At 38.6% G+C, this 27,950-nt stretch overlaps 1 protein-coding gene across 1 annotated transcript in view; it reads right to left on the reverse strand.

Moving 5' to 3' along the window:
• The window catches only part of usp43a (ubiquitin specific peptidase 43a), a 158,067-nt gene that overhangs the window by 106,147 nt on the left and 23,970 nt on the right, over window positions 1–27,950 (reverse strand). Inside the window, exon 3 of the mRNA XM_059339929.1 lies at window positions 1,376–1,476. Within this exon, the coding sequence (XP_059195912.1) occupies window positions 1,376–1,476 (101 nt within the window). The remainder of the gene's footprint in view (window positions 1–1,375; window positions 1,477–27,950) is intronic.

The raw sequence follows: 27,950 nt of genomic DNA on the forward strand, positions 1-27,950 counted from the left end.
AGTGCAATATAAATACAGTTTGATGTGATTTGATTTGATTTTAGAATAATACATTACATTACATTAAAGTGGAGAAAGTGTTCAGATCCCCTACTTAGTAAAAGTACTAATACCACACTGCAGAATAATTAGACTACAAGTAAAAGTTCTGCATTGAAAACTTTCTGAAGTAAAAGTACAAAAGCATTAAAATGTACTTAAAGTATCAAAAGTAAAAGTACTCATTATGCACGATGGACCCACTCAGATTCTTATATTGTTTTACTGTATATTCCAATATATATTTATAGTATATTTTTGTATTATTATTATTGATGTATTTAAGTAAGCAGCATTTTACTCTTGTCAAGATCATTTAACTACATTTGAACTATTTAATATAAAATAATATCATATATAAAATAATATTCATGATATAGATCATATTATAGATATATAATATAAATCTTGACCTGAAAAGTAACTAAGCTCACAGCTGAATGTCGTGGAGTAAAAAGTACAATATTTGCCCCTAAAATGTAGTGGAGTAGAAGTAAAAGGTTACATAAAATGTAAATACTAGTTGTAGTTACCATTAGTCACTTAGTCCCAAATTGATGCAGGCTAAAAAAAACACAGTTTCCTGTTCAGTCATGCCACAGGCATCTTAAATTGATAAAAGTACAGAGACTATAAAACACTGTATTCAACATCATCTTGAACTTAAAGACCAACAAACAGGAAACAATTAGCCAAATTAGAAGTAATGCTAACTTTTTTTGTATCTGAGCATGCTGTTCCTGTCTTTGCTTTGTGTCGCGTGCTGTGGTGGCTCGGCCTTCTGCGATGGCTGACTCCACAGTTGCTGTGGTGCTGGCAGTCGGAGTGGCTGACATTTTCAGTGTGTCAGTGAGTAGGAAACATGGGTATGTGTAGGATTATGTATAAGTGTATGGGTATACAGGAAATGTATTGATATGTTTGTGTGCATCTATGTGTACTGGTATGGTGTACAGATATGCAAGTGTTCGTTTGTACGCTTGTGTGTGTCTATGTGTATCGGTGTACAGATATGCAAGTGTTGATACATAGAATTGATATCATGAAAATGAGAAATTAGTCTGAAGGAAACAGGTAGTTTTGAGTTTGAGTTTCGATTTTGATTTCTGACCTGTTAATATTATTTAAAGAAGTGGGGTGGGATTGAACAAGTTTTTACTTCTTCCCACCCCTTTTCAAATATGTTGTGGTATTTTTTTATAGAGTGCTTGGCAGCCTTATGAGTGCAGGAGTCACTAGGGCTGACTTCTGTTGATGCATTATTATTATTATTGTATTGTTGTTGCATATTTGAAATAAATCATTCAAATAAAAAAAAAATATCAAATCTTCTCACCTGTACTGAGCCTGGAAGTGTTCCTGGACAAAACTGTGTCGATCTCGAGGCTGTGTCCTGGCTGAAGTGGGACTGGAAGGATCCTCCAATGAACTGGGTCCCTGCAGACAAAGAGACAGAGAAAGGAGACAAAGAATCACTTTATTGACCATGGTAAATATTTCTGAGAACATTCTTTGCAGGCATGTACATAAATGTGGGCAAAAATACCTATCATCATCCTCTTCAGAATGATTGATGGTTAAATAAAAAACTTTTAACACTACTTTCCAAAATGTGAGCAAGTAAATAGATTAAACTGCAGCAGGAAAGACTTTTCTTTTACAAATGAGTTGCCATCTGTTTTTACTCGGTTTGCCAAAATTAATATCAGATATGTGTCGTGCAAAAGATATTTTTGTTGCACAAGAAGAGATAATGCAAAGCTGTATTAAACAGAAGCCATCACGCACTTGTGTACAGTAGCTTCAACCAAACTTGATTGCATTACATGTGGTCCAGAGCACAATTAGATCAACTTAAATTTGATCTTGCCAAAGAACAAAAGTACAGAAGTATTGATGAATGCTGCAAAAGTTGTTAAATTGCTCATATGCACAATTTAAGGTCAAATCTGTGTGCAAGAATGATTCATGCATGAGGTACAATATTCTGTACAAAAAAGAAAATTGGAGTAATGAGGTGTACTTTTAGAAAGGGGTAAGAGGCGTGAATCAGCATTTTGCTCACTAAAAATACTTAAATAAACTACAAGATGATCAAACAGAGACATGCAGATATACGGTAGATGTATAAGGAGAAACAGAGAGAGAGAATTTTACCAGTCTAGGAGAGAAGTAAAGTTTAAATGGTAAACAGTCAACACAGATTGGAGTCACAGGAATATTTGAGATGTCAACCATCCTCATGTCACGCTGATGTCTGCTGAATAAACTAAATGACTGTGATACCCTGCATGCTGCGTCAGACTCAGCAGGAGGCCGGACAGACTTCAAAGATAAATATAAGAATAAAAGAATGAAGGCAATGAATAAAAGATGGACAACTGTGACTCGAGGAAACGGAGCAACAGATTGCTGAATCTTTATCTTATGTAGTTGATATTGGAGCTGTCAGTGAACACAAGGCTGTAATGATTGATTTAACATGCACATATGCACACACAAGCAGTTCAGTTTAGGTCTGCTGCTACATGTAGTTCATGTGGAGTCACACACGGTTGTCTGAAAGTATAGGTAGACATTCTGCACCTATCACATAAAGCACAATTTACAAGTTTTTTAGCTGGAGGGAGAGTAGCGCCACACTGAAAGTGGACGATTGTCTCTCTTAAGTTTAGGAAAAGTTTGTATTGAAAGTAAAAAAAGAGAGAAAGAGAACATCCCATGACTACTACATTCTCTACTACTTTTTACACTACCATCTGAAAATTGTGCAGTGCAGACTTGTTTCACCCTCTGAACCCCAAGCAGTTTCAGGGCATTTTCTTTTGCTCTTTTTACGTTTTAGTCCCTGTTTTTGCCTTGTTTTTCACTGCAATGTACAGGTGCATCTCAATACATTAAAAAATCATAGAAAAGTTTATTCATGTCAGTAATTCAATTCAAAAACTGGAAATAACACATTATATTGATCCATTACACACAGAATGAAACATTTCATGGCTTAATTTATTAAATTTCTTCTAATTATAATGATTATGGCTTACATTTAATGAAGACCAAAAACTCAGTGTCTCAAAAAACATGAATAATAAAAAAACACCTATTTTAAAAAGTATGTTTAATATGGAAATGTTGGCACCTGAAAAGTATGTCCATCTTTATGCACTCAATACTTGGTTGGGGCGGTTTGGATTGAACTACTGGAAATTGACTTTCCCAAGATATTCTAATGTATTGAGATGCACCTTTATAAATATATCCTGCACCTCTATGGAATCAGCACAATCATAGCTAGAAGTGTGAAAACTCACAAATGTATTTTGTGCAGTATAACACTGTTAGAATGACATGCATCATAAAAAAAGGAAAAAGCACACAAGTTGGTTTCCGCTGATAAATTCTTTTTTAAAAATTGGAATAAAATGGTATCTATATATACAACACTTCCAAGTGTCCCTGAATACTGAAAAATCAAAATTGGGTCTCCACATATTATACAGACCAAACTATTTGTATTTTCACAATCTCTCCTGACCACTCCTCTCTGCTCTGTGTAAACAGCCTGCAGTTATGTCTGATTTTCAGTGAATAATTGTCACGTAACCGTTATCTCGGCAAAATCAATCATGTCTTTACAGTGTCGCTGAGGATCACAGAATTTTATGTTTTTAATTTTTTTTTTATACAACAGGATCTGGTTATTCCAAAGGGTTGATTTTTTGTGATTTTCTTTTTTAAATGAGGCATGTGGAATAAAAGTATATTTGAAGAAATAATAAAAAATTTCAAGAATCAAAAGTTTTGTTTTGGTTACTCTTTCTAACAGAAACATTTTTACAGTGTCTTTCTATGATAAACGGTTTATTTTAAGCTATTTTTCTTTATAGAAAACATACCTTTTAGCGGGGGTTCAGGGGGTTAATGGCCCTGCACACCCACATAGGTGTTTTCAATTACTCTTACCTAATTAGACCTCTAGTCAGGTTGAAATCAGGCGGAACAAAATCAACACTGTTCTTCAGAGCAGAGATTAGCCTCCTGCTTTACAACTTTCAGATGTGAATGATGAACACTTTGTAACTTGCTCTGTTTATTCACGAAGAGGTTGCAAACTTCTGAGAAATCATTAAGCGGTACGCTCATTCTAATTAGGGAACATAATATTCCGGCTTAAACTCTTGTGTGTGACTTGAACATTAAGCACGTTGTAGTCCACTGAGTTACCAAGGTCTGCTCTTTCCACCTTCTCGGGGGAAATGAGACTTTTCTGCGCCGGTTTCCCACCATGTCTTTCGGAAATAATGACAATCCAACTTCTATGAAGCTTTGCTATTGTTCAGACAAAATCCAATCACTGCTGCATTCCCTTTGAACAATGAGCTGCTTTTTTGGCATCTCTGGAAACTTCTCCAAGGATGGCTCTTTACCAGAATATATAATGAGGCAAAAGCACAAAGCCAAAAAATGTGTGACTGACTTGGCCTTATCTTTACTGTAATGTTTGTGTCTGCTAAGAGGATAAAAACATGCATTATCCTTTAAAATCACTGCAAAATGCATAGTAATATCTATTTATTTTGCTACTAAGTGAAACCACAAGACAAGATTTCCTATTAGTGCTTCAGTGTCTGGTGAGGACACCGAGCGTCAACACAACGGAGAGAAGAAAAAAAAACTGCTGTTTTATTTGAAAGCAGTTAGTATTTCCACATGCTCACACCTCAGCCATCTGCTCAAGATAAGTGAAGTAAACACTGCTGATTCATCCTGACGTAGCTGTACAATATATGTAAGATAAAAGCAGAATTAAGGCAAGAAATAACAGAGTGATGTGTAAGCACAAGGCAGAGCCCTTTTTTTTCAGGGCAGCATATCAGTGATAATGGGCGGTTTAGACGGCCTGTGTGAGCTATAGATATTGGAAGAGGGATTCATCTGCACCTGGGGACCATGCAGTGCAGCAGGGGCTATTTGAAGTTAACTTTCAATTTCCATTTTGTGCTGGTGAGCATCAGTTTCACTCAGGGTGCAAAGAGTTGGGTGAAAAAGAGTTATACCTAAAAAAATATTCTGAATGCATGACATGCAGAGCTTTTGAATCTTGGATGGACTAAATCTATTTTTAGGTTCTCTTAAGGGGTTCATGCATGATTTTTACAGCTCCATTGAGTGAAATGACATTTTTCTCTGCATGTATTTGTGAACAAACAACAACAGTACAATGTTCTGCATTTCACGTGTGTATACCATCTCTCATTTGTATATCGCAAGCCGAGCCGTGCTACCAACTATTTTTCCTCAATCCTGCCCTCATTTCTCCATCTCTTCTCTGGAGGACAATAGAGAACAATCCTCAGGCCCTCAGAGACAGACTAGGTTACAAGCGTCACCATGGAAACCCTGGCCTCATTCCCCCCAATCAACATGTGGGAACAGTGAACTTTTTCATCAGTCACTGCGCAGCCTTAGAAATAAAAGAAAAAGGCTAATCATGTCCAAGCACCATGCCCAATTGCATTCAGAGTACAAAAATATACTCAAGTATGTTGGATTATAAGTATCCATTATGCAAACTCAAATAAAGGATCGTTCAAGGATTTCTAGGTGCAGCTCTAAGTAGTGTGTCAGCTCTTCTAATGACAGCACGAGGACCTGGCTGGTGCTCCATACTTAATGGTTGAGGGTACGTTTGGAGGGATGGTGTTTTAAAGAGCACACTGAAAATGTTTCAGACAGATAGAGATTATATCCTTCACATTTGCCACATCTGAAATTGCCCTCACCTTCTCCTAAAGATGTTAAAATGTTAAACCCTGCAGATTCATACCTGATACCACTGGAAAGTATGAAGTGTTTAAAATAGTGTAAGTCCTGCCAACATTAGTAGAGTTTCAATCAATGAATTCCTATGCACATTTTGAAGACTGCATGAGAAAATCTTGATAGAAACACCAAAATTTCGTATAACTTTCAACAATGCGCAAACAAGTTTTTATGCTTGCTTGAGGTTTTTTTTGATGCGCTCAACGGGAGATGGAAATGCTTGTAGCGATTAAGTTCTGAGGTAGCGAACATTTATCTTGTATAACTCTGCTGCTCTGCCAGTAAACCAAAAAGAAGATGAAGAAGCTTCGACTGTCTGTGACTTTTCTCTGTTTTCTCTCGTGGTTGGCTACAGTTGTCTGATGCTGTCTCTTTTGCGCAATCAACAATCAGCAATGCATTACACTGCCATCTTCTGGTGAAAGTACGCATATGCAGCTTTGTTTATTTGCTCGAAATCAGTCAATGGAAACGTCCCTAATTCGCATTTTCTTTTATGCAGCATTATAAAATATTGCTAGAAGGTAGGTGGAGCTACACAACAGACCCACTCTTCAACCTACTTTAATTGAAGTGTTGTGAGCAAACTGTGGCCGAAGAAAAGACAGATGACACACCAAAAAATGTGAGTAAAAATGAGAATAACTCACCTACAATTACTGCTAATCGCCATAGATGCCGCCAAAGTAAACAGAAATACGATTTATTTTATTAAGATATTTTTTTTTTTTTACTTTTTTGTTTATTTAAAGGTAAGTACATCTTAATTAACATAATTTACTTTTTTCTGAAACAAAACAACATTGGCAAAATTGTTATTTATAATTCGGCAAACACGTATACGATCTAATTCATGGCATCATCTACATCCACATGAAGAGGATCTTTAAGATCAAACAGAAAGTCATCATATTATATTTACATTTTAAAGAAGAGATTGTAACTTTAAGTAAATAAAAATTGGAAATTTGCAGGACCAAAAGGAGGACCAAAGGGGCCAAGAAAGAAAGTTGTTGAATATGAATATGAGTGGAATATGAGTAGGAAACAAAGACTTGATTTGATTACATATTAAATCAAAAAAAGCACTTTTCACTGCATACTTTGGTAAAGACATTAACCTCTCAGCCAGAACTAAGAACAGATGAGAATATGTGTATAGGGACATACTGTACATCCGGCTTTTTTAATTTGCAGCCTGCAGGCCACATCCGGCCTACACACAACCTCTTAGTGGCCCAGCAGAGTCACATAGTTTATATCTTATAGGATATAGGCTACCCTTTAAATCGTTTTTTAATACATTATCAGTTTGTTTCCTTGCCAGTGTTGCCTGCGGCTTGTGGAGAAAAGAAACAGATGCCAGAATATCGCTATAGATTGCGAGCTGGCTGAATTCTGCACCATGGTACGTCCTGTCTGATAAGCCCAGTTGGTTAACATCGGTGTGTTAAGGAAGCGGGCGGGACTTTGGGGTTCCTCTGCTGTGTTTTTTTTTAAATTATGTTCCTTCTCCACCTACACCTACCAGCCCAAGTGAATTTTATATTGAACAGCCCTGTTGTATATGTCACAGAAACATACAGTGTGCACTGTATGCACAGAGTTAAAACACAGGGAGAGACAGTGACAGAGAAAGAGCACTGAGAGCACGGTGCCTCTTTATTTAGCACCCAGGGAATAATGAATACCACCACAACGTTGCTTCAGCTCTGCTGTCATCTGCCAAAAATAAATGCGGGGGCCGGCCGCAGCAATAACAAGTGAATACTAATATTCAGAAGCGCTAAGCTGTTCAATTGTCACACTGGGTGTAATCCAAAAAAAAAACTCTTAATGCTAACAGATCTAGGCCACATTCACTGCCTCCTGTTGCTTTAGGACAAAATAACCGGTGGCATCTACAGGCCCCCGGCAGAGTAATTGATTTTTTAAGATTTACTTATTGGCCCTGGATTCAGAGCTCAACATGCTACGGCTAAAAAAGGCTGTGTTTGCCGTATTCTCCTAATGACTGTAGTGGCAAATTGTAGAAGAGCTGCTTTCAGAAAAAAAGTAGTCGAGCAATGAGTAGGTACAGGGGGGTTATAAACAGTGACAGGCAGCCAAGGGAAAAACTAGAGGAAATATGCGAGGGCTAAAAATAAAAAGGCTCTTTTTCTGCTTTTATGCAGCCAAGGATAGTTTTATTTTGCTCATGCTTTTCTGTTTAGAGTCTTTGTTTTTCCGCTGAAACAGCCAGCTGTTGGTAAAATAAAGCACAAAGAACTGATCTAATATAATAGTGTATGAGCCAAAAGCCTGGAGGTGTTGTAGCAATGGGTTCTGGGATTTGGACACACAAACCTTCGAGAATGAGAACTGAATTATTTGTGATGAGCGTTGATAGTAACTTTCCTACACTGAGCCGGTTTCTATTATTACACTGGTGCTCTAAAATGAGCTGTTTTTCAGTGTTGGCAGCGAAGCCATTCCCAGCATATTGAGCATGTTTGTTGAGTGTTTCAGGGAATTTAAGAAAAAGAACTAAGGTCACATTGAAACGAACAGCACGTCCTCTAACTCTTTTGTTCTCCCTCTCCGTTTACTCGATGAGAGGTCGAATGGGTACATATCACCACCATCAGCAGCGCTCGGCAGCATCGCATCATGGGAGCAGCAAGGACTCATGGGTATTGTGTATCAGTGAGAATGTTGCGCTTTCTGCACACACTTATACGAAGGATCGGCAGAGCTTGTGCACACAAACACACACACAAATGCACATAAGTACATAAACTTCAAGGACACACAGACACTACCACTGCATGTCAAATTAGAGATGAGTCATGGTGGCGCTTCAGTCAGCTCCTCTGTGTACTGACTGTGCTGCTGATGTCAAAGGGAACAAAAGTGCTAGTTAGTTTATCATATTATAGTATATGATATCAGTGGAACATATAAGGTGTTTTTCCTCATGTCTTAAATAAGGGTGAACTGAATTATTGACTAAACATTCACATTGGCTGTTAAAAGCCTTGTTAGGTATGGGATTAGAACGCTGATATAAATCGCACACTCATAATGAGACCTGCGCGCACGCAAATCAAACATCCGACTGCGCATATTGTTTTTTTGAGTGCTTTCAAATCACTCGCGAGCTATGTTGTATCCTGCATCTCTGCTCCATAGAGCAATATTGTAGCCTGCGGAGGAGGAAAACATGCTTTGCGTGCGCAGAGTCCGCTCGCAAAACTTTCTTCTTCTCGCGCGCCAGTGTGTTTTTTTTTTTAGTGGGCGATGATGTGATTTTAGTCTATTGTTTTGCATTTTACTACTGCAGCAGCTGATTTAAAGAAGATGTCACTCGTTTGACACGACGGCAATGGGTGCCGTGCACACGTGTACAGAAAAAAAGGGAAAGAGTGTAGTATTGCACTTTTTATTCTGTGAGAAAGATCAGGGACAAAAAAATTTGTCATCACTGCTACATTTACATTTTATTATATTTAACCTTCCCATAAACAATTATTTTTGCTGGGCTATGCTGAAGTAGTGATTAAAATAAATAAATAATTATTTTCACTTGAAATCGGTAATTTCATACTGAATTTGTGCTCATTTAAAGAGGAAGAAATCAGTCTTTACATGAAGATTTCTGTAAGAACAATTATATTATTGCAACATATTGGCACTGGCTTTTGGGAAAATTGTTACTCTAAACATTGGTGTTGGCCCAGAACATCCAACAATACCAAACAAAGCTGCACTACAATAGCCACTTACAGAAGTGTTAGTGTCCTTGTTTCTGGCAATCAGTCAACTTCACTCCACTACCTCGCCCCAGGGAATTCACCTGGTAGCGGTGAGTGTGTGTGTGTGTGTGCGTGTGCATGTACATGTGCGTGTGCATGTAGTCAGCACTATATGCCCATAGCTAAGCTAAAAACAAAGAACAGATTGATTCTCTGGCTGTCTTGGGATCCTGCGTAGCTACATCACACACCACCTGCAGCTTTGATATGCTGCTGTCCTCTCCTCCTGCCTGCCTGCCTGCCTCTACCTACTGCACCACTGTAGGACATCACAATATGCACAATTTTGGTAAGCCACCCAGACACTCTCATGTGATAGAAACTGTCAAAAACGTAAGGGATAAACTCTTCCAGCAGAGATACAAAATGTGAGGCGTATACACTAAGTGTGCTATCTTTAACCCATCAAGGCTCTCCTATAGCACAGTGTAGGACAAGACAAGAGCCCCAATGCTCCAGTGTAGCAGTGACAGTGTGGTTGTAACAGAAAATCCCCCTACATCAGCAAAGAAGTGCAGGATATTTGGCTGGCTACAACTTCACTGGGACCTGAGATCTTCTCTTCTGCTCCTCAGAAACTTCACCTTGGTTTGGGACTCAATTCTGTGTGATCAGTGAAACATTTCTCCAGTGCAGCCACTGTAAATTTCTTTGGCCCTGTGCCTCTGGCAAAGGCACTGCTTCCCTCCAGAGATCTTCACACTCCAATCCCTACATGAAAACATACGTTGTTATCAAAGCCCTGCTGATTCCCCATGGCATGCATTCATGTGAGACTTTACTGAGGCGCTCCTCTGCAGCCTGCTGGGGTGTGAGTGGGAGTTTGGCTTGCTGTGTGTGGTTGTATATTTGAAGGTGTGTGTACATGTGGGGTGTAGTTTCAAAGGAAGCAAAAAGAATCTGAAATCGTTACAACAATAGGAAGGAGTGGGTGTTTGGTGTGTGTGCATGGGCGAGTTGTTATTGCTGCAAAACATGAGAACAAAAAACTAGGTAAGGCAGGTTGGCCTGGAGGTAGAGACTGACTAACGACAGTAGATCACAACAACAGCGGTGACAAAGTGGAGTATTTCTGCTGCATAATCAGGATCATCAACAAAATGATCTTAGAGACTTTCAAACCATAACTTCAGGATAATTAACTGTCCGTGGATGTGCTCAGGGTGTTTCACAAATAAATTTCACCAAAAAAATGGCTAAAAAGTAAAACTCTAAGTTAAGTTTAGCAGTCAGGAAAACCAGTTTGTCATGGCTTATTCACTTAGCTCAAAGTTCACTTTGCACAGATTGAAATGAACTGCTTTGTGATTGTTTGTATGTTATGTAATTTGAACTGAGTTCAAAGTCCCCCAAAATTCACTAGTTTACATTCATGTCTTCCAGTTTTCTTTTTGTGTTTTTTTATGAGCTCTGAGCTAGGATGCTTCAATTCAATGTGTCGTTTCAAATTGTGTTCTTTGTGTTGTGGCTGATGTTCAGACATTTTTTCAAGGCCGGTGGGCACAAATTTGCATTAAAAAAAGGAGGGTTTTTTTCAGTTGGAATCAATTTATTTGTTCTAAAATGTCTTCAAATATTCATATGAAGTTGCTTCAGCTGCATTATCTGAGCTGCCAGTTGCAGTAGCCGAACTGGTGTTGTTTCAAAGTATGTTCCCCAGTCAGTAAGTGTTTCCTGCAGCACCACTCTCCATGGTTATGATTAGGCATAAGGCGTAAGGGAAACAGATATAGACAGGGAATCAGTTTTCAACACAACACCGGGATGTCGGAGCTGTAAATCCTTGGGTGTTGTAAACCATAATGGGTGAGCGACTGTTGTTAACTCCTGCTAGAGTTAACAGCACTTAAATTCCCATTGAACAGTTGCAAATGGATACATTCAGTTCACTTTTAAAAAATTTGCACTATTTTAGCATGTTCATGCAAATCACTGTAGCAGAGCGAGAAACCGTTTCTTTGTCAGGTAGTCAAATTAGTCCTCCTTTCAACAAAATTGCTGCTCACTAAGCCCCAAAAAGGTTGTAATGTTACAAGTTAGACAATGTATAAATATTGAGCAGTAACTAAGCAGTCAGTGACAGTTATGCTGCAGTTTACCTATTTTACAAGGGTAGCAGGTTGATGGTACCCAGCTAAACGTATGACTTCCTTATTTCCAAAGACATGAGTTTGCAGACTGAGACTAAACTTCTGTACATTTACCCTTATTTTGATCTAAATTTGATTGTTTAAATTGCAACATACTCAACACATAGATAGACAATAGAGAGGGTCATCATTAATTAGGGCCTCGGGGCAATCGCACCGAGCACTGGTCCCATACAGCAATAGCAACTTCAAGAGTTGTAGGACAAATTATATATCAAAATGTGCGGTTTGATCGGGATCGGTGTGCTATTACTTTTCTCTACAGAATACGAATTTTTCGCGACAAAAGCAATAATCTTATGTCGCGAAAAACTGCCCAAACTTTTGCATTGAAATGAATGGGACGGCCGACAAAAAATGAGCGAAAAAGAACAATAATTGGAGATTTTTAACCGTCTACTCCTCCGGCATAATTTCACCTAGAGACTCCATTTAAACTTTAAACTATAATAGGTATTATATATTATATATGTATATATTATTATGGTTTTGCCAAAAATGCTTTCTGTTCGAGGCCAGAAATTTCAGTCTGTCCACCTCTGCTGTCACTATGCCGGAACAGGTGTCAATTAATTCTGTTGATTGCTTTGATCTGATTGCCTTTGATCTTTGATGTGATTACAGTTACAGATAAACACACACACACACACACACACACACACACGCGCGCGCGCGCGTAAGCACTCACACTCTATGAGGGGTATTTTACGCCAGCACACTATACTTAAACGCCTAGAATGCGTCGCCTGTGCCAGCATAAAGTCTGATTAATAGGCGTGCTTACAGACACGCGTATTGCGAGTACACCAGATGACATGGGTGACGGGTGAAAAGTGCCACGAGCGAACGTAGTGGACGCCTGTGTGTGTGTGTAACGCGTGTACGTTAACAGTGTGTTACTCTGTGTAACAGTTCAGCTGTTACACAGAGTCTCAGCTTCATATGGTATTGTTTATAAGAAAGCACAACTTACAGATGAACTCCAAGCCCCCACAGAGCTGTCAGGATATTTCTATTATTTTCAGGCCAGTTTTTATTTTCTTGTTAAGGAAATCTCTCTCTCTCTCTCTCTCTCTCTCTCTCTCTCTCTCTCTCTCTCTAGGTTTGAATGATATCGAATTGATATTTAATGATAGCAAGGGTGAAGGGGATAATTAAAATAATTTCAGCTACTTAAAAATAGTAGGCTAATAGTAAAGTGCAACGCTCACAGCCAGTTCCCAGCTTCGCGCGCGGACACACAGTTCATTACGCACCAGCTGTAATTAGGTAGGTTTACCTGCCTGCAGAAGCCGTAATCGCTGTCACCCCTGAATATTAAGTAGCCATGCGGACCTATCTAATGAATATTCAGTAGCCATGTGGACAGCAGTCCGTTCACAATATGATTCCATCGGACCTTATATCTACACTGTTTAACCCAATTCGGCACTTATGCACAGTCCCATTATGTTTTACAGACATTCGTAGTTAACTAATGAGGTAAAACATTTTGTTTAAGCTGCATTTTGCTGACTTTCACTCCTAAAACAGGCTAATTAAGCCTCCGGTTTTGGCCGGAAAAACGTTAAGTTTATCTGGTACGTACGAGATAGTCTTTCTCTTCATCTATAAATTGTGCTTTCTTATAAACAATACCATATGAAGCTGAGACTCTGTGTAACAGCTGAACTGTTATAGGCTTACACGCGTTACACACACACACAGGCGTCCGCTACGTTCGCTAGTGGCACTTTTCACCCGTCACCCATGTTATCTGGTGTACTCGCAATACGCGTGTCTGTACGCCTATGTAGAATTGTACTTAACAGTCACGCGGGTCTTCATGTCACGTATTTGAGGCGTAGTTCACCCGTCACGCAGCCGTCACGTAGGCGTATGTGCAACAACGCGTGTACAGCGTCTGCGTGACGCCTACGTGACGCCTGTCTGTCCATTGAAAGTGAATGGAATTTACACGCGCACGTTAGACGTTTGATGTCATCGCATAGGCGCTGTACACGCGTTTTAGTATAGTGTGCTGGCATAAAATGCCCCTCATAACACTCCTCACACATGCATACATATGCTTCAAACACACGTGCACACATACACACACACACAGGTAACTTTATGTGATTTTAATTACACACACACACACACACACAGGTAACTTTATGCGATTTTCGCTACACACACACACAAACAAACACACACACAAACACACACACACACACACACACACACACACACACATTTTGAGGTTAAAGGGCATAGTTTGAAATCTCTGTTACTTAATTTTTGAATGGATGGCATGGGGGGGGGGTGAGTAATAGTTAACAGATTATCTATTTATCTATTTATCTAAAGAATTGGTTCTTCGATAAAATAACTAAAACTTTAAAGTTTTACTTCCAAATAAATCTGTTGGAATGTCATGTTTTTTATTATTTGAAATATTTACAAAATTCACAAGCTTAACTTTCCATGGAAAGTTTCAGGAAATTTACTGGAAATTTTCCAGCCCTTTGCAACCATAATTCCCACATACCTTAGTGTGGTGTTTCTACTGAGTTTACGTATGCATGCTATGCATAATTGCAAGGAATGCATTTTAACAATCATGCAATAGAAGTGATCACTTCTGGAATCCATCACAACCAAAATGAATCCGAGCTGACTACATCCTCCATTCTCTGTGACAAAAGAAACTACAAACCTTTTACAACCACCTGTGTAAGCACTCACCTGTCACGTCTACAGCAGGTGAGTGTTTGTTAATTGGAGTGGCAGACTTTGCCTCGAGTATCATTTTAACATACTGTTTGTACTCTTTTGTTTACTTTGTTCGGCCCCGTAGGCCTAGATTTAAACAGAAGCAGCAGCTACAGAGTGCTGTTTTCACCCTTGATGTCAGTGAATTAATATTTTAACACTTACCGCTGACAAATTTCACATTTCTATGTCAGCTAAAAAAGTAGCAGTACTACACCAGAGCTGAAGTGACCCGAAGGCACCTCTGTAAAATGACAATAACAAATAAGCATTTTTTTTTTAATAATGTTTCTGTGTCAGTGTGCTGAGCCACCTAAATTGCAGTTGGGGAAAAAAAAAAACATCTTTTATTGAGACTAAAAATAATCTCTAAAAAAATAAATGGTGTCCTACTGAGCGAAGACACTGATTCAGTTATCGTCTCAAACCACATTTCTAATCAACTGGCTGGCTCAAGGGGCTTAACACATTCACCTTAGCTGCCAGCAACTGCTCTGAGTCATCCCTACACACATTCACACATACACAAACATTCACACACTATCATATATTAACTCACATGGGCCTTAACAGTCTCACTCCATTTCTGTTTCACTTTGTCTCTCAAAATCACAGACACGTAGCTCCAACTGGGCTTTCAGGCAGACTCATAATAGTGCAGATTTCGGAAAAAAGGACTATTATTTAACGGTCTGCGGCTCGTGGTCACAAAGAGAGAGTGACGACATTCACTGAGGTGATAAAGCAAACCTGTGACAGCGGAGCATGACAGAAACTTAAATGGGTGGGAATGAATTTGAGATGCTGCCATGGTTCTTCTCCCAAATGTCTTTTCACCACAGTGAGACAAAGCACTGTGATCCCCAAGTGCTGAATTCAGCCAGAGCTACCAGACGTGTAATCTCAGGCAACCATACCCCCCTGGCTCAAATGATGAAGGTCTGGAGAAATTTTTATGATAAAAGCTGGGACTGGAAGTCCTGAGCAGAGCCAGAGGAAGCAGTGACTGTGGTCATTCTGAGGCTCAAACACCTTGAATACAGCAACTATGATGCTACATTTCTACGTTTGTTTGTTCCAAATCAACTTGGTTTTTAAGTTAATGTGACAACATCCAAATGCACCTTTCACACATCTGAAGAAGTTATTTTAGGACCAAACTTCACCAGCCCATTTAATTGCCGATTTAAGGTGTTATCAGTATCAGTATAATGCTTCAGACAGGACAAACTGCACTTTCTTGCGTGTTATGAAAAGGTTGCAGTTTTAAACACGATTAATGTTGTGAATTGAAAAAAAAGACAACCATCGACTTAGGTTGAGGCAACAAAACCTCTTGGTGAGGTTTAGGAAAAGATTATTGTTTTGGTTAAAATCAGTACATTTCTTATGTTGTTCAGCCCTGATCCTGATCTGAGTAATTTATTATTGAGTATCTGCCGATACCACTCCAGATCTAATACTTTATCAGTTTTGTTCCTAGATCATACAGCTGCACAGTGCAAACTTCAAGCACATTAACCTTATTACAGTTAATACAAAGTATATGCTTCACAACTGAATGAGATCAGGACAATTTAAGTTACCTAACACAAGTTAAAATAAATAAGTGTGTTGACTTTTGGTTTCACACAGGACATGAACATTATCCTGGGTAAAAGTCCTATATTTGTTTGATTCATCTATCTTCTCCAACATTCTACTTACTCGGACTTTGTTGCTCTTTACACAGCATCACCTGACCTTTGCTCCAGTCATAATAACTACAGCCACTAGAGGTCGGTGCCAAACTATTTTGAGCCTTCCTGCGGTGACCCATACTACCAATAGACGATAATGGCCTATTAAGCAAATTAGGAGGTTGAATGTGGCCTTTCCATCTCTTATCTATAATCCCAAGTGACGAACGGCCATTAATCAACTGATACCATTTGAAGTAGGTAATAAAGAGAGCTGGATGGTTTTAACAGTTTCACCTACATGTATTCAAGTTTCCTGCATGAAGAAGCTGATCACATTCTCACAGTTTATCACAGAGGGATAAAATAGTCAGGGCAGGACGATTACACTGACCTGAGACAAATTAATCTTGTTGCTACAATTGCATATTAGTGACCATAGCAAGCACTACTTCTTGTAACATAGTGTATTAAAATGAGCTGTGATGCTCTGACTTCTGCAAATTAGATCCTGTGTCAAAAAGTGATGAACTTTTCACATTAAGAAACTTTCCAACAGCAGTGAATGCACCATAGACTTCTTTATACCATGAAGCAGAGGGGAGACTTAAATAAACTTAAAAGGAAGAAGTAAAGGATAAGGACACAGAGACAGTACTAAATTTAAGCATAACAGGTGGACCTAGCACAAGTTAGGAGAACTACATATATGACACTTCATTTCTGTTATTACTATGGCGCTTGCTTAAAGTGCATCCATTCAGCTAAAATAACAATACCACAAGGTCACCCAACAGCATCAATATTAACATTAATTTCAAATAAACAGCCGTGATAACAAAAACTGACAACCACATTCTAATCATTGGATAATTAATTGACCGGACTGTACAACAGGTTTTCTCTCCTCTGCTCATCTTAATTTGATCATTTTATTAATTTAGTTTATGTTGATGAGTTGTGTGTGTGCAATTACTGTCTTATAATCTTGTTTGTCCTTGTCCGTGTGTGTGTGTGTGTGTGTGTGTGTGTGTGTACTTGAGTGTGTTGTTCAATGAAGTAGCCCACACTTTAAGCAGCTTGATGTTTTTGGTCTCCTGCAGGAAGAGATGACATCTCCCACTGAGCGTGTGAATTAGGCGAGCCAATGTTGACATAGCTGTTGGCTGCTTCAGGAGACACCCAGATCCACTCTTGTCTTTTAGAGACTGCCTGCCACAAGAGCATTTGAACGGCGCTCATATCAGCGCGGGCCACGTTTTAAGAGAAGTGAGCACGTGTGCATCTTACACCTGAGAGTTTGTCAACACCGTCTGAGGACTGGGGATTTGTTAATTTCAGCTCATTTTCTAATTAAACAGCTTCTAATAGCAAATCAAGCTGCGCTAAAACACTTTAGTCTCCTCTTCTCAAATTAACGGTGCGGAGAGGCAGCATGACGGAGGTTGAATGAGGTCAACGAGATGAGATTAAAGGAAGAGAGAGACAGAGGAAATACATAAAGGAAAGATAATAGAGAAGGAAATATCATTACAGGCAGATATAAGTAGAGAATTCAAAGGTCACAGTGTGACAGGAGGATGTTCAGAAAACCATGTGTGACCAGCAGTGTTTGTTTAATTACTCAACAAAACTAAAAGTCTATAGCCATGCTTGTCATCCCATGATTGTAGCAGTCACTGTAATGGTGTGTTGACACTAGGGTTGCAAAGGGGTGGAAGATTTCTGGTAAATTTCCAGAAACTTTCCATGGGAAGTTAAACTGGGGAATAGTGGTCGACCGATACAGGTATTTTAAGGCCGATGCCGATACCGATTATTTTGACATCAGTCTAAACTGATCCCCGATATGTGCTGCTGTTTTTTTTTGGCCAATTCTTGAAGCTGATATTGCCTTTTCTCCCTCCATTTACATGATAAAAATTACACAATGATAACAAATGTTACACAAGTCTCAATTTAAACAAAAAAAAGAAACTTTTTTAACAAAACATTCAAAACATATTAAATGATAGCAAACTATGTGTATGTTGTTCTAGGCCTCGAGGTGGTGGCGCCTCAGATAAGTCCACATATTTGATGTGTTGTTTTTTTTTCCCGGTATCAGCAGCAGCTCACCAGCGAATGGCAGATGTTGCACTGAGCGTTGCCTGGTGTTGGCTCAGTGAAATGGGCTGATTGATTGGCGAACGCACACACATATCAGCCGATGCCGATACAAGTAAAAAACGCAAATAATGGCCTGATATATCGGCCTATCTCTACTGGGGAATTTTGGAAATATTGAAAAATAGGAGTTATAGGAATTTATGGGAAATGTATGGTAATTAACTGGAAATTGGGGGTAATTTAAACAAACTGTATCATATCCAAACAATATATAAATTATATTTATATTTATATTAAATATAAACATTGTGTTTGTCATAAGCAGACATCCATGCAAAATAACACAATTTAAAAAGCATTTAAACAGATTTATTTGTAAGGAGAACTTCATCAAGTTTTAATGATTTTATTCAACTATCAATTCTTTCTTCTCTTGTTGAGTTAAATACTCAGTATTAAGAATCTCCTGCATAGCACAGCTCTGATCGATCCAAACTCCATTCAGAAAGCACATATTTTGAAAGTTGTTTCCTTGTCGTCTTGTGGACAGACCTGACAAAGCATGAATTCAGACTTTTTACAAATAGGCATAATGTTGTAGTTATTTCAGCATCTTCGGAAAGGGATTAAGCTAAACACATTTACTTTGGATTCATACCGGAGTATATCGGGAGTCATCCCAACACAATTCCCGGAGAAGGCAGAAAAATTCACTGAGATGTCTGCACCTCCGCATAATGTTGTGAAAACAGACACAATGGCGCTTGGTTTCGTATGTTAGGCTTCAGGTACAGAGCAGCAATAGTCGTTAGTTTGACCCTAAATAAATGCAACTACCACATCTTGATGATCAACTGCTTGAATGATAGTACACAAGGTGATAATTTTGCTCTACATTCAGTGTGAACACAGCATAATATGAATGGGGGTTTGGCCTGGTGATGTGTCATCTTGTCAGGCTCAGCCACAGGGTTCGCTCAGAATCCCTTAACTTCAACTGTTCATCTTCTGTCTCAGATATAGTCAGATTTGTCAGGTTAAAAACATGGAGTTGTGAGTCAGAATTACTTCTGGAATGTTCACAGTGTTTATAGTCTCAAAACTAGTAAATTAAGATGCATAAGTGCAGCTAAGGCTAAAAAAAAGTCTGATGAGGGCTGAGCCGAACCTGAAAGAGCAGAGCCTGACAGATAGATGACATCATTGTAAACAACAAAAAACTGAGTACTCTATTATATTAAACATAAAAAGTTTTCTGTCTGGTTAACACAGAAAAAAGAAAACATATATATTCAACTTACAATATAACAGGGAGAAGCAATACTTTTTTTTAAATATCAGAAGTTGGAGGGAGTAAAGTTTTGACATTGGTGCTTTTTGGTTATTTAATACACTTCACACCAACTACAAATTGATTAATTGGCAACTCATTTTAGCCCTCAAAACAATAATTGTTTATTATTAGTAAAAACTAATAAGCTAGTCACGTTTTGCTATTTTATCAAGCTAAGAGAGTGAACAAGAAATCCCAGTACGATATATAATATTTTCATTATTCGAAAGAGCAATGGAACAAACTATTGAAACAGATGCACCTGGACACTGAAGTCAGGCAGGACTTTTTGACACATAGAGACTGATTCACTGAGAGAGGGGGGGTGGGATGGGGGGTTAGAAACGCTGTCCACACAGTAATGCGGCTGACTCACCCTATTCTTTCAGCTCCGGACGGCTGCCGCTAATTCCGCCTATTCAAAGCTGGCTTACGGTAACAAGGCAGTCTGGGAGATAACGGAGGAAACCGCTGGCATTTTAACCCCCCCTCTTCCACCTCTCATCCTCTGCTCATCTGCTCCCTCCCAGCCCATCGTAACCCCTTCTCCACTGCCACTTCCCTTGTCCAAAACCTCTGTCTGGTGCATTAACTCTGACTCTGACAGCGCCAAAAAATGTGTCCAAGTCTGCGTGTGCTTTCTTTTCACAGACCATTCCCCTTTATATTCACCGATATTCATTTATCGCTCTAGTTGTAAAGACTAAAAGCTAATAGCTCCACTGGAACTTTCTCTGATCTTGGGCCTATCCCTATCTGAAGAGCACTGCATGTACCCACTCCATTTCACGCGACGCCAAGTGCTGCCAGACCAGCCACTCTCTGGCTGTTACTATGGAGATGCCGGTCGGCCCAAAACAAAGGCAGAACAGAAAATAAGCAGCCTCAGACAAGAGCCTCTGGCAGATCTCTGAAAGCCAAATCTGGCTTGGCAGCAGAGGCTAGAGCATCTCTCTCTCTCTCTCTCTTTCTGTTCCTCTCTGTGTCTCTCATCTGCACACTGGAAGCGCAAATATTGATTCAGAGCAATAAATGCATTGACATGACTTATCACGAAGAAGGGGAGGGAATTTCTTAGTCTCTAAAGAGGACAGGTCCTGTAAGGGTCAGAAAAGAACGGACAGAAAAGAAGTAGCATTGTTTATCTGGCATTCTGGGAAGGAGAGGGGAGATATTTCATACCAAAGGACAAGCTGAGAACTCCAAACTGAAAGGTGATCACCTATAAGAGTCGGTGATGTCCTCATAAACTCTTGCTCCTCTGAAAATCCTGACAAATTTACAATACACTTCAGTGAAGGAATCAGGTCTGGCTTTGGTTGATTTAACAGTCTGTATTGTAGCCACGCTGTTCTCCTGGTAATCTCAATGCTCAGGCTGATATGCTTGAAAAGAAAATTATACCTACAAATATATATATACGTTGTATATATGTTTCCAGCTATTTTTAATGCGTGATCTTTCATTTGGTCTCCTGCCATGGCATCGTATCCTCTTTGCACATGCACCAGCATTGTGGTTGTCTGCCAGAGGTTGTCATAAATTAACTTAAGGTTTTCAAATATATATTAAAACAGGATGAAGGATTTTAGTCATCAGATGTCTGGATCTTAAGTTATCAGAGAAAAAGCGGAACAAACGTTGGCAGCAGCTGTCCACGAAACAGTGTCAGAGAAACTCAGATTTTTAACACAAAACTGCTTTATTTATTCTTACTTGTTTATGACTGGATAAATTTGTTTTTGAGAGGAGGAGACCTCTGCAGAAAATTTTGGCTCCCTGTCAAAACCTCCTGAACGCCTGGATCATGATTTATCAGTTATTTAGCTGCCCCAGAACATCTTTTGTCGACTGAACAGCATCAGAGAAACTCCCAACTCCCATAATCCCACGCTAGTTCACAACATCACCACTCACCTTTTTTTATAATCAGCCACAGCCACAGAAAATTACATAATGCGTGTTTTAATGGATGTTTAATGGCATAAACAGCAGTCCACCAGTATCCATTACATAACTCCAAACTCAATATAACAGTATCAGTATCACTACAAAAATGACTTTTTGCTCTAAACTTCAAGATAAGACTTTTTTTTTTAATGACCAGTTATGACAAAGGGATGAAACAGTATTTTATGTATTTCTGTCTCTCACAAAGACACTATTAAAGCCTTAGTTGGTCCCTCTGAGGTGTTTTTATTTTTTTAAATAACCACTTAAAATACTGTGAATGGTACATAGAGACCTATTAGTAAGTAATAATGCTGCTTTACTGTTTGAATGGTTTCTATTTTGAGCCACACAAGGTCCCTGTCTGTTTTTTAAACCCTTTATCCTTCTGCGAAATCTGCCACACTGGCACATGAACACTTAAGCCTCAGTAAAACCAAGAGAAAACACAAATACACCCACGCAGAGTCGACCACAATCTAAAGTGTCACACTGAAAACAACCAGCTAGACTAAATATCTCAATTTTCTTTTGAGGAGTCTTCTATGTGTTGACAAATTGTATTTCATCCAAATACAAATTAATTTGAAAGAAAATGTAAACAAAGAATGCTGTCTTTTCGTCTTACAAGATTTTTTCACTTTAAAAAAAATCCTGTTCGCTGGATTAAATGTTGAACTAAATACTTTAGTGACATTTAAATATTTTCTTTTCATTTGAGTCCACTGAGACAACGGTGAACAGCGGAGAACAGGTAACAGGAACAGGTCAGACTGCTATAGAGCTATGTTCTGCAGGCACCAGGAAGACACGACCATATAAGGATAAAAGCTGGTTAAGGTGGGTGTGGTGGGTACTGAACAATGAACCTGCAGGACACATTCTGTTTACTTGAATAAGACCAACAAAAAGTATGTCCACAACTCCTTTCAGCTCCCAGCAACACCAGCAGGACCAGTTCTCATAACCAAACACAGATGACACAGAGGACAGACGATAATGAGCGTGAATTTTTTTTAAAGAAATGCCTCTGAGGATTTGAGGCAGATTGGTTAATTTTCCTCACGGCCTGTCAGACTTACTCCAAGGTGACAATGTGTGCGACTAATAGCCGCCAGGCATCTTTATCTCCACTTTAATTACTGCAGAAACCACACGTGAGATTTCATACCTGAATCTACAGAGCTAATTTTACACCTTTCTTCCAATCTACAGAACCTTATCAGAAAAGCTGCTGTGTCAATTTAACAGCCAGCAGGGAGAATAACAAAGCAGATGAATGTCAGCTGCAGTTCAGGAGAGGTAACATTTTACACATCACAATATCCAGTGTTAGACTTACACCTGAGCAACTATAAATATTAGAATAGATTATCTTCTGTCACAGTAAAGTGTACTGGTTTAGTAAAAGTGTATATATGGAACAGCTGGGTTACATAGCCAAAATAGTCTATCCTAACATAGCTCATTTTATGTCTCAATATATATGATGATATAGCATGGTATTTGGTAATTAATACATAGATATCCATATGAAATAATCACATGGTAGTTTTTATTTATTTACTCCATACTTAAGCTTTTCTCACATGTGCAAGGATGAGAACGTAATGCAGTTTGGCCTCTATTTTTTGACACTCTGATAAAAAATAATATAGAAAAATATTTATGACATTTGTATATATATATTTTAATATACACTGTTCCAAAAAGTTGTAATAAAATATTTTTTACATATTTCCATGAAATGACATGAGTAACAATGTGATTTATTATTGACAGACAAAGTATATATCCTCTTAAAATTGTATTAATCAATCTCTTCCAAACATATCACAATGAAAATGAAACCACAATTAAGAGAGGATTTGTCTGAAAACAAAATTATTCCAACTTTATGGGCGGCCGTGTATATATTTATATATACATGTTTTGTCCTTTTTCTTAGAATATACTAAATAATTATACACATATAATAATGATTACCTCAATCTTCATTCAGCTTTAAGAACAAATTGTTTTAAGTTTTAAAATAAAGCTTAAATAGATTACTTCATGGTGCATTAACGTAAAGGAATACTCTACCTCCAAAATTATGATTTGTTTATCAATCATCACCCCATGTTACTGTGAATTCATGATAAATCTTCTTTCATGTCTCCACGATGAACAAAGAATCCACAAATAAAGAAAAATCTTTGTAAATTGAAATGTGAAATGTTTGTGGAAATGTAGGCCTTGTTGAACAACAGCTAAACAATATTGAAATATCTCTGTTTTATATGTTAGGGTTTTAACAAATGATGATGATTGTGAAAAATTATTATTAGATTATACTATAAAAAGAATTCAAAGTAAGAAAGAGTAAGTAATTGATATATAGATTATCATTTTAGGGGTGATATAGAGGTGAATATTCTTTATTATTCTTACTGTTATTAAATCCAGTGAAGAAACCAAAACCAACAATGAATTGATTCTAATAACAAGTAGTGTCTGTATATCCACAGCCTGATATATTGTATTAATGCTCAGTGCCACAGAGCTCTATTGTTGTCCAAAAATCTACTAGCGTGTGTTTTTATGAAAGGGTGACAGTGATTTTTTTAATCCAAGAATTCTCTTTCATGTGTTTAATACAGCCCTAATTTTAAAAAAGGATATAAAATGATGGAATGTGAGGGTCATTAAATACAACATTTGTGCAGAGTTCTTTCTGAAAAGACTTTTTATTGCTCAGAATGTAGGAGCTGAATCCTGCAGCATTTATAGTCTAACTTCCATTAACTTCCCGTAGTCCTCAATTCACCCTAATCTTCATTAGAGGAACCTCTTTAACCAACTCCCCTCTACTCTTTCTCCACTTTCCTTTCAGTCTGACTTCCACTTTCATTCCCCCTCTCTCTTACCAGGCGTGGACAGAAGTTTATCTTTCAGATGTTCTTGAACTATTTAAAGGGCATCCTTTGAAACATTAATGTATTTAATTAAATGTTTCCAAAGAAATGTCCTGAATATTTCATTCACGTAGTCCGATCCATTAAAAGCCTTTGACAGTGGATGTCCACCTGCTTGTTGGTGGCGGTGTCTGTGATGCCCACCCTAAGTTACTGTACTTCAGTCAGCTGCATGCACTCGTGAGTGTGAGAGTGTGTGTCCTGGTAGACGAGGTGGAAGAGAAAGAGGAGATAAAATCCACTTCTGACCTAAAAGAGGATCGCTGCTTGGTAAAATTGGAAGCTAACGTGGAAGAAAAAGGGAGCAAGAGAGTGCATCTCTGTCTGCCCTTGTCAAACATGCAAGAGAGGATTTTAAAAGCTCATCCTGAAAACTCTTCCATCCGCTGTCACACATGAACACACACATGGAAAGGACACCATAGAGGAAGTGCAGAGGACAGGAAGTGGTCAGTAGGATGCAGCCGCGGCCATCTCCAGAGCGTCAATCAATCGCTGTGCTAATTTTGCTGCCACTTATGGATCTCCTCTGTCTCTCTCTCTCTCTCTCTCTCTCTCTGTGCTACTGTTTGGCCCCCTAAGAGAAAATAATTAATATTTCATAACCTCCCGCAGCATGGCATTTCAGCCACAGCGCTGCTTCACAGCTGGGTGGGGGGTCCCTATATTTCAGATCCCTCTGTTCGGAAAAATCTAGCCACAGTGGTTTCTACTTACCTCAATATTATTAAGTTCTCTGCATAGAAATGTCATGCATTATTTTTCTACTGCAGGGCTGAACAGGTCTATCCAGATTTTTAGTAGTAACTCCGTTTCACTTGAGATGTTCTCGTTTTTTTTGGCTGTGTGGTGGTTTCGATTTAAAGCTTGATAGATCATATTTTGAGCTGATACTGAACCTGATAAGTGCATTCTGGGAACAGTAGAAATTAGGACAGTTTTATGGGTAAGGAGACAGGGATTCTGCAGCATGGTAGTCTTCAATATTTTACCATTTTTGTCCGACTAAATGCACACAGCACTTAATGGCCTATCACTGCTGTTTCCTACCAATTTTCAATCTGGAAAAACTGTCCACCAAGATCACTTTCTGATCGTGCTAAACTACACCTGTGTGTATTTATGATTAGTTTAGTTCATTTTAAGTCCATCAACATTTTTTCCTCATGTGTCACAAGCAGGTAAATCCACAGAATCCTCTTGCTGGATATTATAAACCAAACAGGACAGGACACGGTGCAAAAACCATGTAACAGCCTTCTCAGTTTTAAAGTGTTTACAAGAAAAATGCACGAAGGTGTTCTCTCTTAAAGTGACAGTACGCAATTTTCAAACAATAAACAAATAGCCTGTCCCAGACATATTCTTAACATTCTTAAAGTTAAATGTATCAAAATGTGTGCCTATTTGGCGTAATAACTTTACTTAATAATCTAACTTCAAATAGTATAACTCAAAAATGTACAAGCAGAAACTGCATTAGACAACTTCAACAAAACACAAGCTTATGTTTGTCTCAAATAACCAAGTTTACACATCACAGTCTTCTCATTTTGGGACTTGTACTCTACAGGTAAAAAAAAAAAAAAAAAGTCTGTTAAATTGCCTAAATAAGTGATGACATTTTAATCACTGCAATTTCATTTACGCTTTGCATTGTGCACCTGGAAACACTTGAGATCGGAAGTTGAAAACTTCAACTGGGAAATTCCGACTTCCGACTTAGACTGGAATGCGCCATTGGAAAGAAGTGATCTTACAGATCTCTGTAAATCGCTCCTCAGCTTGAAGCTAGCAGCTAGAGGCCACAATACACACTTAGCATAACACACCCTAATCCTGCTGGGAAAACAGTAGGCGCCAATCTTTGACAAGGAAGAAGAATGAATGGAATATAAAAGTCAATGTCTCTGCTCTTCTCTGCGCTATTAATTTTGATATTTTTTAAAAACTGCCTCACATGCTTGAAGGAGGGCAATGCTAAATTACCCATTTAATAGTTGTCAACAAGGTGAATCGTAAAAACTTTTTTTTGACTGAGCTGAAACTGCTTCTGGGAGGCGTGTTTCCAGCCTTACATCTACTGCAGAAATTGGGTTGTGGTCTGGCAAGAAATTGGCAAGTTAAAATTGTGGCTCCCTGATGCCTCAGAAAACACCCCTTTGGAAGACACACACACACACACACACACACACAATTATACATAGAAACACTCAAAAACGGGTTCTCTGGCTTCATGTCTCTGCAGGATCTGTCTTCTCATCTCCAAGAAACCTGTCACAGGAAACCAACGTCTCCCTACAACTAAGCTCAAAAATTAATGTAATAATGTCCTCTGGCCTTTCATCCTTCGTTGCTTCTTTTCTACATACTTCCCCTTGTTCTCATTTTGTGCTGTACCTGATGTTTCCCAAGTGATATAGTGGGCGAATGCATCTATGTACTGGACGTGCAGTAGCAAACTGAAAAAGACCAACCCTCATTGGCCCTCCCTCTTACTATCCGTCACTATCATTTACCTCTGTGTCTTTCTTTTAATTTGCTTCAATAAAGAGAGAGGAGACAATGAGGCAGAGAGAAGTGTGGGGCCTTAAATCAAGGTTAAACATTTTCCAAGCAAGCAAGTGCTTTATCACAAGTGTATAGGCAGTGTAGAGACATGGCATCCATTCAGAGGCGACGTGCAGGAATACCAAAGAGCTGGGCAACTTTATTCACAGGGCAAAGTCACCAACTTTGTTTCATCTCAATACACAGCAGCATTAATGCCACTAAAGAATTTCATTTCTGCAGAAGTCTAACGGAGTTGCAGGAGACGAGGAGTGACAGGGGATGAAAAGACCTACTCAATCATTCAACCCTCACTAGCTGATAGATCGAGACATTACGTCAAGAAAGAGGCTTAAAAAAGACATTTGAACAGGCTAAGTGAATTATGGATGAAGCTGTGGCAAGGCAGAAATATATGTTAAGAATTAAAAAAAAAAAAAAAGCAAACCCCTCCTGTGTAAATCCTATTAGGAAGGAAAGGATCGCACATGGGGATTAGCTGACCTCGTCCACTCTGTCCAGACGGTTTCACACTGATAAAATATAGAAACTCTCAGAATCATGCTTAGAAGGGATATTGTGCACATTACTTACACATGTCGGTAATGTAATGATTGCTGAAATGAGCATCAGTCCCTGGTCAATGGAAACTGTCACAGCAACAACATACTTTAAGACTTTTTTAAGACATTTTCACAGTTTTCTGCAACAGTAACCCTCTTTGAGAAACGACTTTCACCAAGAAAAAAAGGATGTCTCCCTCTCCCTGTCTGTCAGGAGGAATTTGTGGCATCTCAGAAATGTCACTTGCA

This window comes from Centropristis striata, chromosome 1, assembly GCF_030273125.1.
Source record: "Centropristis striata isolate RG_2023a ecotype Rhode Island chromosome 1, C.striata_1.0, whole genome shotgun sequence".
In the NCBI taxonomy this organism is placed as follows: Eukaryota; Metazoa; Chordata; class Actinopteri; order Perciformes; family Serranidae; genus Centropristis; species Centropristis striata.